The following is a 13,990-nucleotide window of genomic DNA, read 5'->3' on the forward strand; positions in this document are numbered from 1 at the left end:
AATTTAGATTTCCAGCTTATCTTGATGGAATTTCAATACACAACAATAATATTGGAACATCGGAACAGGAATAGGCCATTCAGCCCCTCAAGCCTGTTTCACTATTCAATGAAGTCATGGCTGATCTGTGGCCTAACTTTAGATAACTGCCTTCAGCCCATATCCCTTAATAACGTTGCTTAACAAAAAGTTACCTATTACAGATCTATCTCAATTCTGAATTGCCAACCTGTGACCAGGACTATGACCGTTATGAAGGGTGTGCCACGAAAATTATTCTCAGCAGTTTGAACATTCCCAGCCTCTGCTTTACATCACACCCACCAACCTCACTAATCTCAGACGACATGGCAGATGGGGATACTGTAAGGATTAGGATGAAACACTACATAAGCAAGGCACTCTGACAGATTGCTGAAGCTCAGACAATGAGACAACCATGGCAAATAACACTAGGTAACAGCTTCAGTTTAGATAACTGTAGTCAATGTAAATTAGAGACAGGGTTATTTGCTATTTATTATATTCATATCTTCAAGCTCGCTGCAACTATTCTCATCCATCATTATAGCTCAAGCACTTTTAGTGATTTAGTGTCAGCTGGGGCTCGGTGATTCTCAACTATGAATCAAAAGATTGTAAATTCAAATTCCCCTCTAAAAACTTGAGTCCATAACCCAGGAACGTCTGAAATTTTCAGTGAGTGCTGCCCTGTCAGAGAAGCAGTACAAACAATAAGAACGTAGTGGCATTGCAGGGCAGCTATTTTGATAATGATACCCAAAGTAAAAAGTGAGCCGAGAAGGAACAGAGTGTACAAACATAGGAAAACAAGAGCAAATAAGGTTAAAGGAGGAAACAAAGGAAGCAAGACAAAAACAGGAAACTATAGGCCAATTAGCAGACATCATAGCTAAACATTTAGAAATACACATTATAATCAAGAAGAGATAGTAAGAACTGCAAGTGCTGGAGTCAGAGATAACACAGTGTGGAGCTGGAGGAACACAGCAGGCAGGCAGCATCAGAGGAGCAAGAAAGTTGACGTTTCGGGTCAGGTCTTAAGAAACGTCAACTTTCCTGCTTCTCTGATGCTGCCAGGCCTGTTGTGTTCCTCTAGCTCCACACTGTGTTATATCTTATAATCAAGCAGAGTCAAGATAGCTCATGAAGGGGAAATCATGCCTGCTACATTTATTAGAATTCTTTGAGAAGGTAACAGGCATGTTAAACAAAGGGGTGCCAATCGGTGTAATATATCTGGAATTCCAAAAGTTCTATAAGGTACAAAACACAAGGCTACTTAATAAGGTGAGTGTCCATGGTGCTGGGGTAGAATATTAGTACAGATGGAGGATTGGCTAATAATAGAAGACAGAGAGTTGAGACAAAGGATGGCAACCTGTAATCAGTAGAGTGCCACAGGGATCCGTGCTGGGGCAACAAATTATTTGCAATGACTTGAAAAAAAGAAGTTAATGCAATATTGTCAAGATTGTGGATGACACAAAAACAAGGAGGGCAAATGGTGAAGATGACACAGAGTCCACAGCTGAATACAGACAGGTTAAATGAATGGTCAAGAGTGAGGGAGTGCCACGCCATACGAGAGGCAGTACAATAGTATGCTGCACTGTTGGAGGGTTGTGAGTGAGGGGGCACTGCTCTGTTATGGGGTAGTACTGAGGGAATGCGACACTGTCAGAGAAGCAGTATTGAAGGAAGTTACATTGTGGGAGAGTCAGCACTGAAGGGCATGGTATTGTCACGGGTGCCTTCTTTCAGATGACAGAAAGAGAAGAAGCCATTGGAATTCTGAAACATGACCGGCGAGTTAACAACAAATAGAAGAGGACAGGAAATGAATTGTTGAGGGAAGCCCCAGAGTAAGGAGGAATAATCAAATTCAGCACAATCAGTGCCATAATAAGGCCACTTGTTTAATCCTTAGGTACATATGCAGACCCACCTTGACAGCTACATCTGGAAGCTTCACAGGGATGTGGGGGCTTCAAGCAATAAGTTATGGAATGTAAAAAGCAGCTTCACACATCAGAAGGAAAAGAAAAACAGAGAGCATATGATGAAAACTCATAAACCTAACATATTAGGTCTTGTTTTTTCTCCTCCAAAGATGCTGTCTGACCTGCTCAATGTCTCCAGCATTTTCTGTTTCTCTTACCAGTACAATTAAGATACCTGTGTAATGGTTATAGGAAGAATCTGTTAATAATTTAACAGAGATTGAGATGGAAATGTTGTCACACTGGACAGCAGTCTGTTAAATTGTGGCCAGTTTTTAAAATACCATTCTTTGCATTCCACAGAGGAACACAGGAGCAGCAAGGTCACTTGCTCCTGTTTAAGGACAGGCAGAAGAAAACACTTTACATTTCTCACCCACTCAACAGTGCCTGGGAACCTTCGTCAGGATACAAATCAGAATCCAACAGCAACTTTAACATTCAGAGCTTTTTATAGTCACACTTCCCACATCACAAAAATACTTTCTCAGATCTGAATGAAAGACTTTTGAGATGTTGTTACACAAAACAAACATATACAAAAGCAGAGTTTGCAAAATTCAGGCCCAGACTACGCAAAAATACAGGGTTTCAAGTACCTTCAAACAGGCATGCAAATATATAAGCTTCATCGAATGCAGTGGTTCAAGAAGACAGCTCATCACCAACTTCTCAAGGGTAACTATGGACAGGCAATAAATGCTGGTCCAGCCAGTGATGTCCATATCTCATAAATAAATAAAAGAAAATGCACACCCATCTGTTTATCAACACACATGAGCTGACACTTTCACACAACAGAATGCAACAGCCTACTTGCGCACAATAATGGGGAAAGTGGCATGCAAGTAGCCAGTGTCAGAGGATTGGGAACAAAAACTGAGGGAGGATGGAGTGGTTGTCAGATTGTGCAGGGGTATTGGCATAGGCAAAAGTAAGATCTGGAGAGGTTTAAACACAGGGATAGAAATTTATATTTAATACAGTCACTTCAGGTGAGCAAGCACAGGAATGATGAATAAGTAGCACTTATTGTAGGCATAGTGGGACAACAACAATTACAGACTACAATATTAAAATCCCCACAGAGATGAATGACTTTTTAAATAGTAAGGAATCCTCATGATGCCAATGGAAAGAAATGTGCTGGACAAGATTTCACTCTTAAAACTTTTACTCTAATGTGCCAAGTGAGATCAACATAATTCAGAAATCTATTTCAACACCAGGATCTATTTGAAAATGGCCAAACATTTCCATTTGGGGAGCAACTGCTTCTTTCCTCTTTGCACCAATTCTCAATGTGTTCTAAACAGCCAAGACAAAAGAAAAAACACTGGCTGATCCAACCCCACTGCAATTAGCCTTCTTTTTACCCTTTGCTCTATGGTTTGTCTGTCCTCATTGCAACCTCAGGACACATGGGTATTATTAGAACTGTCTGATATCATAGTCAGTAACAAATTACCCTCTTCAAAATATTCCCTAGACCACACTGGCCTTGAAGGGACATGGCCGTAAAAAGTATACAAGCTTTGACCTACGTGAGTCATCACAATGAGCTCATGTGAACATAACCAATAGCCTCCAAGTTACAAAGCACATGCATACAAAATCAACAGGCTCAAGATCAATTGTGTGTCATCTCTTTTGATTCTGTTTCATAGAAACTGTCTTTTACATAACACTACACTTCTATCCTTGGGTCGGTTAGATCAGTTGGCTGGATGGCTAGTTTATGATGCAGAGTAATATCAAGAGTGTGGGTTCAATGCATGCACCAACTGAGGTTGCCATGAAGGGCTCTCCTTCTCGACCTTTTTCCTCCCCTGAAGTGTGGTGACTCACCACCAGCAGTCATCTCTCTCTAATGAGACAGCAGTTCTATGGTTCAGAGGGCAATGGTAACTTTACTTTTACCTACTTCCTTCCCATTTAAGTAAATGTTCCCATTAGTTGCTGATACAAGGACCACATGTGTAAGAAGTGCCAACAGTTCAAACAGCTTGAGTGCCAAGTCTTAGAACTTCAATGGACCTGAAGGCACAGGGGTACATCTGCAAGGCTGAGGGCAGTGTGGGTAGCACGTTTGCTGACATTGTGACCCTGTAGACTGAGGGCAGGAAAGGGAATGGGTGACCACCAGTCAGAGGAAAGGGGCATGACAGGCAGACCAGACAGTCCGAAAGGACATCCCACTCAATACCATCTTTCAGTGTAGGTAAAGGATGATAATGAAGGTTCCATTACAGAATGCAGCACTATGGGTGGCTCTGCTGCACAAGGAAACAAGAACAAGAGTCCAAAGGAAATAGTTGGCTCAACAGTGAGAGTTGTAGACAGGCGTTTCTGCGAATGCAGACTTGACTCCAGAATAGTGTGTCGTCTCCCTGGGACCACTGTCAGAAATGTCACTGAGTGGCTGCAGGGCATCCTGAAGATGGAGGGTGATAAGTCAGAGGTCGTGGTACACGTTGATATCACTGACCTTCTAAACCGCCTGCTGCACCTGCATGTTCTCTTTCAGCGACTGGTGTACAAGACACCCAGATCCCATTGCACCTCTCCCTTTCTCAATCTGTCGCCATTCAGATAATAATCTGCCTTCCTGTTTTTACTTCCATTCATCCACATTATGCATTCATCTGCCATACATCTGCCCACTAAATCAGCCTATCCAAATCACACCAAAGTATCTGCATCCTCCTCACCGTTTACCCTCCCACCCAGCTTTGCGTCATTTACAAACTTGGAGATGTTACATTTAGCTCCTTCATCTAAATCATTAATCTTATTGTGAATAGCTGAGGTCTAAGCATTAACTGTTTAACCTTTCCACATGTTCATTCTAGAGAAATCCTGGCTACAAACTGACATTACCAAACAACAGACTGAATGCTTCATATCTACCGGAGCAGGTGCTAGGTTCACACAAATGCGACAATCCTTCCTTAAATTCATACATGTTAATGGCATTGTTGTCCTATGCACAATCAGGGTGGCTGAGAGATGCCAGGTTGAGTTGGTGAATCCACAGACAGTCCACTTTCACACAGTTCATAGCAGTTTAGTTAATGGAATTCCACAAAACCCGATTACCCTTATTACATGCACCACTTTCACTTATAAAAACTAGCTCTGAACCAGACTTGAATGATAAGCACCACATCTGTATCATCCTGATGTTTGCTGCTGTTGCTACCAATCAGCCATGTAGCTCCCAGTTTACCTTCTGATGATGGTGATGACATTTCACTTCTGGACGGATGATGATGGATCTCCATAAATGGATCAGGTATGTTGCAAGATTCAAGGATCCCACACGAAATCACATTCTGTTCCTCACTCGGTGAAGTCCAGCCATTCCTCTGCAAATCAGATCTCAATCTATCATTTTTACGGGAGTTTTTGTTCACACGTGAATCCTTTTTGCGAAAATGAGCAGTCAGAAACTTCCACCAGTTGTTCTCCTCAATGTTTTCTTTCGGTGAGTATGCTGGCTTCACTGTCGGAGCTGAGGAGGTGTTTATAAGAGATGGTAGATGCACCTGATAACTCTGACCTTGCTTAAGCCAGTTGGGCGTCTCTTGGTTTGGTGTCTCTGGGGAAGACAAGTTCCCACTTACAGGTGACTTCAGCCTTTGTCGGAAGGATTCTCCAACACTCAGTGTCCTGCTCCTGCCGCTCTCACACTCCTTCTTGTTCTCTCCTCTCCTAATCCGAAAGCTGAGGCTTCTTTTTAGTGATTTTAGGGATATTTTGGAGTTTGGGGTCTTGAGATCACTTGCTGTGTCTTTTGCACTCACTATCTTCCCAGCTGAGCTAACCCATCGGTGACTAGACCATCGATAGCCAGTTCGCAAAAAGCTTGTGCTGTCAGATCTGGTGGCAGTGGCAGTCTGCTCAGCCACTGCACTGTCTAGTACCTCAGCCCCAGCATGGCAGGGAGTTCTGGTAGCCTCAAGGAAACTCATACTAAGGGGTCGACGTAGTTCCTTCTTCCCAGGCCAGAGAATGCATGCTTGAGGCTGTACAGTTCCTACTGCTGCTTCATTGTGGTGCTGAGAATGCTCTCCCTTACACAATGGATCAGGATCGATCCCTCTCCTCCTCACAGCTGGCACCAGTGACTGGGAATCCAGCTCTGGGAATAATCCAATCTTGTTTTCTGGGACACAGATACTCCTGGGACGTCTTGGTCTGTCATTGACGGAGTTCAGTGGGGAATCAACCATCACACTTGAGAGCTTTCCGGAGAAATCGACAGCGTCACTGGGCTTGGTCTCCTTCCGGAGGCGTCCCGCCCGGACCTCTATCAATCTCTTGAATTTAACCTGCAAGACACCGGTAATATTTACCTGTTCAGGCACGGCAGCAGTTTGAATATCTGCAGCCTGTTCACTGGGCGAGTGACAGCAGCGACACGTCAATGTATCGTGGTCAGTTTTTGCCTGCAATATCCTCTTATGCTCCAATTTGCTGTGCTCCATTGCCAGCTCTCTGTCAGTGCCCTCAGAGTTGCCAGTCATATCAGCTGCCATTCCGTCTGAGTTCAGTTTGGGCTCACAAGGAGCCTGGAGACCAAAGCCATCTGATTCACTCGCTGCAGATTTATTAACTGCTCTGAAACTCTCTGCCACCCGGATCCCCTGACAGAGTGTCAGCCTTACGCTGAGAACTGCTGTTCAGGGAGAACAGTGGCCTGTCAGACTGCACCAACATTTTTAACTCTCAGGAGTCTCATTGGGTGTTGCAGTCTCCCAGCCCAAAGGAAAACATTCCACTCTGCTTGAGTCACTTTAAAAGCTGGAGCTAAACCAGCTTTGAAGAAATAACAATCCACACACGGTGTTAGAGAGAATTTTGACTGAGCAGTAACTCCACACGAGAGCCGCTGGATGGGATCTCCCACATGCTGGCGCAAAGTCAGAATTCCACAGCATAGAAATACCTATCCTCTCAGATCAGCAGCATCCCAACTATTGGGACAAACATTGAACAAAATTGACCTTTCTTCTTTCAGTGCACAGGAGCCCTGGCTGCTAACCTCCTGTTGTGGCTTGCACTCAGAACTGCGACATGTCAGTTGCTCTCTGTGTCAGACCTGGCCAGGATTAGTTGAGAAATATTCTCTCACACCGAGTCTGCATGCCTGTACCTTGTACTAAATCTATCAGCATGGAGACAGGGAAAATGTGGAGTGGATCTCACCAGAGGATTTCTGCAGATATATGTAGCTGGGTCAAGATAAAAGTAAACTGATGCTGACCGGGGCACAGTGACAGGATGAGCAGAATGTGGACTTGTGGGGAATATGTGACTATTCTACTGAAATCACTGCTTCTCCCTTTCCACTTCACATTCAACACCTCCAGCTCACTGTCACTAAGCGCAGTATGATCAGTCAAAGAGAGGGAGCTGCCATTTGCCCAATCTCACGTACCCATGTCATTGATGCTGAAGGGGGAATGATCCTGAATACCCACGTGAAGGGGTCAGAGAGTCAGGGGTGGCAGTTCAGGCCGAGTAGAGCACTGATGTCCCATGTTTCAGCAGGATAAATGACAGGGAGTGCTGCATTGTCAGAGGTGCTATCTTTTGAAAGACAGATTAAACTTATAGGGCTTGGTGGGAACAGAATATTAACTCAAGAGGAAGCGCGAGAAATCCAGTCTTACACAGGTGCCTGCCCAATATTTATCATGTAACCAAATAACAAAAGAAACTGGTTCTCCTTTCATTGTTATATCACTGCTTTTGTGATTTTGCTTTGCATAAATCAGCTGCTGGGATCCCTACAATACAAAAGCAAGTGATTTTCAAATCCTCCTCATTGACTGGGACAGACCTGATCATGATATGCTTAAAATAAAATGCATCTTATTTTTATACTTTCAGTATGATGATGCAAGCAAATTGATCCAATCTGGAACTTTCATTCAGGCTACATTCAAAAATTGTTGGAGAAACTCAGCAGATCCAGCAGCATCTGTGGAAAGAAAATCAGAGATAATATTTCAAATCCGATATCACTCATCTTCTTCTTGAGTTCTGAAGAAGTCATATCAGGCTGAGCTTCTCCAGCACTCTCTGTGTTCGTTTCAGCTTTCCAGCAACTGGAGCATTTTACTTCTATTCAAAGATCAGCCATTTCCACAATCCACAGGCTTTGTATTCCCACCTGTTCCACACTTTCCACATTTCATGTCTGAACACACACAGCTCCTTCAATAAATCAACAAAAAATCCACAGGTTGAGTGAAGTCAACAATATTCCGAAATTTCCAGTCAACTCTCACTCCAGTTTATCCACCCGGTGATCCTATTCCCACTCCATTTTATCCAGCCGGTGATCCCAGTCCCATTCCAGTGTTTCCACCTGTGATCCTATTCCCAATGCAGTTTATCCATCTAATGATCCCATTCCCATTCAAGTATATCCTCCTGTGATCCTATTCCCTTACCAGAATATTGGCCCCATGATCATATTCTCATTTCAACACATTCCCTGTGATCCTATTCACATTCCAGTACATCCACTAGGTGATCCTGTTCCCATTCCAGTATATCCAGCCGTGATTCTATTCCTGCTCCAGAGTCTAAAATGTTTCTTATCCAAAACCCCAGCTAGTGAGTCCTGTCTTCATCTCAGGCAGGTCCTGGAAATCGATGTGATGCTCTTCGGGAGATAGAAATTAACTCTAAATGATGAATGTGAAACATGACAACAAAATCCCGGAGAAGGACATTAGGTGAGTATCTGTCAGATGCTGATCTCTTTGTGTACACGTCCGGCAATGTCCAATTCATAAGGAAGCCCAGTAACATTGAAGGAGAATGAGGAGAAAGCAGCCAGTCGCCAGACACAAGCTGAGAGTATCCTCAAATTGAAATGTGATCAACCTCGATCTTGCTATCATTCATCCCTGAGAAACCCATTTACAGCAGGTGCTATGCACCAACTTGACCCCTTTCAGCTGCACACTCTGATGTCTGTGGCTCCCTCACTGTGACAGCCTAGACAGCCAGCACCCTCTGGTGAGCAGGAACTGAATAGCACCATAGAGTGTATTCACTGTCAGTGATTCCATGACTCGTGAACTGAGTAGATTTAGGGATATACCCAGCTCGCTCAGTATTGGTTAATGAGGAGGGAGATTGAGGTTGCTTCATTTTCAGTTAACTGCTCCAAGTCAAGGCAGCAGTTAGGATGGTCAACCTGTGTTGCACAGGAGTAGTGAATATTATGCAGAGTTTTTCTTTCCAGATCACTGCAGTCACTGATATATGGGGGCTGAAGAAGTTACATTCAGTTTGACTGGTTGAGGCTGTAAGATTTTTGGGACTGAAAATTCATACGTGTTTAGATGAAAACTGTCAGCCACAAATTAACTCCACTATAATGCTCTTTTCAGAAAGAATACTCCAATACATGGTAAGAGAAAGATGCAATGCCCTCCACAATTGAGTCACCTCAGAAAGGAGAGTAAATCAAGGTCTATACCTGCAATAGGAACACTTCCTTTGAGGAAAAGAGGGTCCGAAAGAGTGAACTCTTAAAAAAGCGGAAATTGAACACATAGTCATAGTTTCAGGTCAGTTAACCAATAGCAGAAAATCCCTTTTGACAGCCCTGGAATTTACCATTCCACTTGCCTTCTCAAATCTATGATGTGGAGGTGCTGGTGTTGGTCTTCTAACTGATTAAAGATTTAACAGCATTTTAGGATTGTTTAATACATTCTCATCAGTTGTGAGATCTTTTGACCTTTTACCTACAAATTCTGTGTTCTGTGTGCTTCTTTCTCAGTTCACCTGACGAAGAGGCTACACTCCAAAAGCTTGTGCTTTCAAATAAACCTATTTGACTATAACAAAAACAAATTTGCTGGAAAAGCTCAGCAGGTCTGGCAGCATCTGTGAAGGAAAAGTCAGAATTAACGTTTCGGGTCCAGTGACCCTTCGTCAGAACTGATGGTGGCTGGGAAAACGTCAGTTTATATGGAGAAAATAGGGAGGTGGGTGGGGTAGGGAGTAAACGACAGGATAGAGCCCAAAGAGAGAGAAAGACAGTTGGATAGACAAAGGAGTTGCTAACGGTTTTGTTATGTTCATCTCTGCTCCTGCTCATTTCACCTCAGCTGCTGCAATGCTCAGCCAAGGATTGGTCACCTTCATACTGAACCGGTCTGATCATATCCCAACTGGCCTCCAGCCTTTGAAAACTTCAGCTAATGTTAAACTGTTGTTCACAACCTGTCCTACGCTCATACCATCACTAATTTATTTTTTTGTGTCCAGTATTCACTCATGGGATGTGGGCATTGTTGGTTGGCCAGCATTTATTGCCCATCCATAGTTGCTCGAGAAGGTGGTGGTGAGCTGCCTTCTTGAACCACTGCAGTCCACGTGCTGCAGGTTGGCCCACAATGCTGTTAGCGAGAGAATTCCAGGATTTTAACCCAGGGACACTGATAGAATGGCGATACATTTCCAAGTCAGGATGGTGAGTGGCTTGGAGGGGAACTTGCAGGTGATGGTGCTCCCTTGTATCTGCTGCCCTTGTCCTATGTGGAAGTGGTTGTGGGTTTAGAAGGTGTGTCTAAGGATCTTTGGTGAATCTCTACAGTGCACCTGCATTGTAGATAATAGACACTGCTGCTACTGAGCATCGGTAGCAAAGAGAGCGAATGCTTTCAGATGTAGTGCCAATCAAGTTGGCTGCTTTGTCCTGGATGGTGTTAAGCTTCGTCAGTGTTATTGGAGCTGTACCCATCCAGGCAAGTGGCGAGTATTCCATCACACTCCTGATTTGTACTTTGCAGATGATGAACAGGCTGGGAGGAGTCTGCAGGTGAGTTACTCGCCACAGCATTCCTAGCCCCTGACCTGCTCTTGTAGTGACTGATTCAATGTGGTGAGTCCAGCAGAGGTTTTGGTCAATGGTAACCCCAAGGATGTTGATAGTGGGAAATTCAGGGAGAGTAACACCACTGAATATCAAAGGGCAGTGGTTAGATTGTCTCTTATTGGAGATGGTCATTGCCTGGCATTTGTGTGGTGTGAATATTCTTTGCCACTTGTCAGCCCAAGCCTGAATATTGTACAAATCTTATCGCATTTGAACACGGACTGCTTCAGTATCTGAGGAGTCACGAATGGTGCTGAACATGGTGTAACCATTGGTGAACATCCCCACTTTTAACCTTATGATGGAGGGAAGGTCATTGATGAAGCAGCTGAAGACGATTGGGCTAAAGACACTGCCCTGAGGAACTCCTGCAGAGACGTCCTGGAGCCAAGATGACTGACCAACAACTGCAACCATCTTCCTATATGTCAAGTAAGACTCTAACCGCCAGAGAGATTTTTCCCAATACCCTTTGATTCCAGTTTTGCTAGGGGTCCGTGATGCCACACTCAGTCTAGTGCAGCCTTGGTGTCAAGTGCTGTCACTCTCACCTCAACTCTGGAATTCAGCTGTTTTGTCCATGTTTGAACCAAAGCTGTAATGAGGTCAGGAGGAGAGTGGCCCTGGCGGAACCCAAACTGGGCGTCACTGAGCAGGTTATTGCTGAGCAGGTGTTGCTTGATTGTACTGTTGCTGACACCTTCCATCACTTTACTGATGATCGAGAGGAGACTGATGGGGCAACAATTGGCCGCATTGGATTTGTCCTGCTTTTTATATACCGGACACACTTGGGAAATTTTCCACATTGTCCAGTAGATGCCAGTGTTGTAACTGTACTGGAACATCTTGGCTAGGGGAGCAGCAAGTTTTGGAACACAAGTCTTCAGTACTATTGCCAGAATATTGTCAGGGCCTGTAGCCTTTGCAATATCCAGTGCCTCCAATCATTTCTTGATATCAAGTGGAGTGAATCGAGTTGGCTGAAAACTGGTATCTGTAATGCTGGGGACCACTGGAGGCGGCCGAGATGGATCATCCACTCAGCACTTCTGGCTGAAGAATGTTGCGGAAGCTTCAGCCTTATCTTTTGCACTGATGTGCTGGGCTCTTCCATCATTAAGGGTGTGAGTGGAGGCTCCTCCTCCAGTGAGTTAATTGTCCACTACCATTCACAACTGGATGCGGCAGGACTGCAGAGCTTAGATCTGATCCGTTGGTTGTGGGATCGCTTCCTTTATTCTTTATTTATTCACGGATGAGGGCATCACTGGCTAGGCAGCATTTATTGCCTATCCCTAATTGCTGAGGGTGATTAAGAGTCAACCAAATTGCTGTTGGTCTGGAGTCACATGTAGTCCAGACCAGGTAAGGATGGCAGTTTCCTTCCCTAAAGGACATTAGTGAACCAGATGGGTTTTTCCAACAGTCAACAAAGCTTAGCTCTATCTATCACTTGCTGCTTATGTTGTTCGTAATGCAAGTAGTCCTGTTTGGTGGCTTCAGTTCATCTTCAGGTATGCCTGGTGCTGCTCCTGGCATGCCCTCCTGCGCTCTCCATTTGGGGGATATGCCTGGCATGAGGTTATCCGTTGTGCTGGAGTACAATCCTGCTGCTATTGATGGCCCACATCGCTTCATGGATGCCCAGTCTTGAGTTGCTAGATCTGTTTGAAGTCTGTCCCATTCAGCACGGTGGTAGTGCCACACAATACAATGGAGGTTATTCTCAATGTGAAGGTGGGGCTTCATCGCCACAAGGACTGTGCGATGGTCACTCTTACCAATATTGTCATGGACAGATGTATCTGCAGATGGCAGATTGGTAAGGATGAGGTCAAGTACGTTTTTCCCTCTTGTTGGTTCCCTTACCACTTGCTGCAGACTCAGTCTAGCAGCTATATCTATGGCCGAGGCACTCTTGGTGTTGGACATTGAAATTTCCAACCCAGAGTACATTTTGAACCCAGATTGAACTGCATCCCCTCTGATACAGAGGGGCCTGTATGCCATCCTCTTCTATTCTTATCCCTCTGTAGTTTCAGACACATTTAACATTAGGCCCTCTGGTCTGTGCTGTGGAACTATACGTCATACAAGCTCTGAACAATCGGAGCGACAATGGAAGTGGACAGTAAAACTCAAAACTTTCTGTAAAAGGGAAAGGAAATAAAATAACAAAAAGCAGAAAGAATACAGTGATCTTCCTTTCTCTTTCACTAGCAGTCATGTTTTTCAAGAGGAAGAAGAAAGGGCAGAGGCATCCAATTCGACAAGGCTATGCAGAGCTTTTGTCTATATTGCCTCCTTCGCACCCACATACCAGACACGGGTAAGTTATACACATACAGGTTTATGACAGTTGCCCATTGAAAATTACATTCTTCACTAAGGGCAATCCTTACGACAGCTCCAGGATCAAACAGACAAAACACACAGACACAAAACCATCGTCTTCCCACAGCTCTGATTTCCTGGAGCATTAAACAGTCATACAGACTCCACATGCTCCAATGCACTTTTCCTTTTATAGAAACAGTACCATGCAGTGTGACGGCACATCCCACTGAGTGCCCAGCTAACTATCAAAGCAGGCAGCACTGAGCCAAAGAATCCTGATGAATATACACACAACTGCAACTGTGAAAGACCACTGACAGCGCAGGTTGCATTCCTTCCTATAGTTAGAATCAACTTCAATACAAGCAAAAACTCTTGGGCCAACTTTACTTCATCACAAAGCCACTGGTTGTATGTTAGCAAATTCACAGACACTGTATTCTGGGCAATCAGCTAAAACCCACACTCCTGAGTGTCTATTCCACTCTCCCAGCACACAAAAGCTGAGTCCAGAGATCACTGCACCACTCCTTCAGGACTGCAGATGGAAATGAAATCCTGTCTCAGCAGTGTGTCAGTTCCTGTCTCAGTGTGTGCACCATGAGTCGGTTCCTGTCTCAGTGTGTGCACTGTATGTCGGTTCCTGTCTCAGTGTGTGCACTGTGTTCCGGTTCCTGTCTCAGTGCGGGCACAGTGTTTCGGTTCCTGTCTCAGT

General features: G+C 44.4%; 1 protein-coding gene across 2 annotated transcripts in view; it reads right to left on the reverse strand.

Annotated features, from left to right (window-relative positions):
* The window catches only part of LOC109919584 (arf-GAP with GTPase, ANK repeat and PH domain-containing protein 3-like), a 531,088-nt gene that overhangs the window by 285,556 nt on the left and 231,542 nt on the right, over positions 1–13,990 (reverse strand). The window contains exon 1 of one of the 2 annotated variants that reach the window (XM_048596312.1): positions 5,254–6,652. The exons of the other annotated variant lie outside the window; for it this stretch is intronic. Within the exon in view, the coding sequence (XP_048452269.1) occupies positions 5,254–6,565 (1,312 nt within the window). The 5' untranslated portion in view covers positions 6,566–6,652. Of the gene's footprint in view, positions 1–5,253; positions 6,653–13,990 lie in introns of those variants that run through there. 2 annotated transcript variants of the gene reach the window in all.

This window comes from Rhincodon typus, chromosome 4, assembly GCF_021869965.1.
Source record: "Rhincodon typus isolate 14 chromosome 4, sRhiTyp1.1, whole genome shotgun sequence".
NCBI classification, from domain to species: Eukaryota; Metazoa; Chordata; class Chondrichthyes; order Orectolobiformes; family Rhincodontidae; genus Rhincodon; species Rhincodon typus.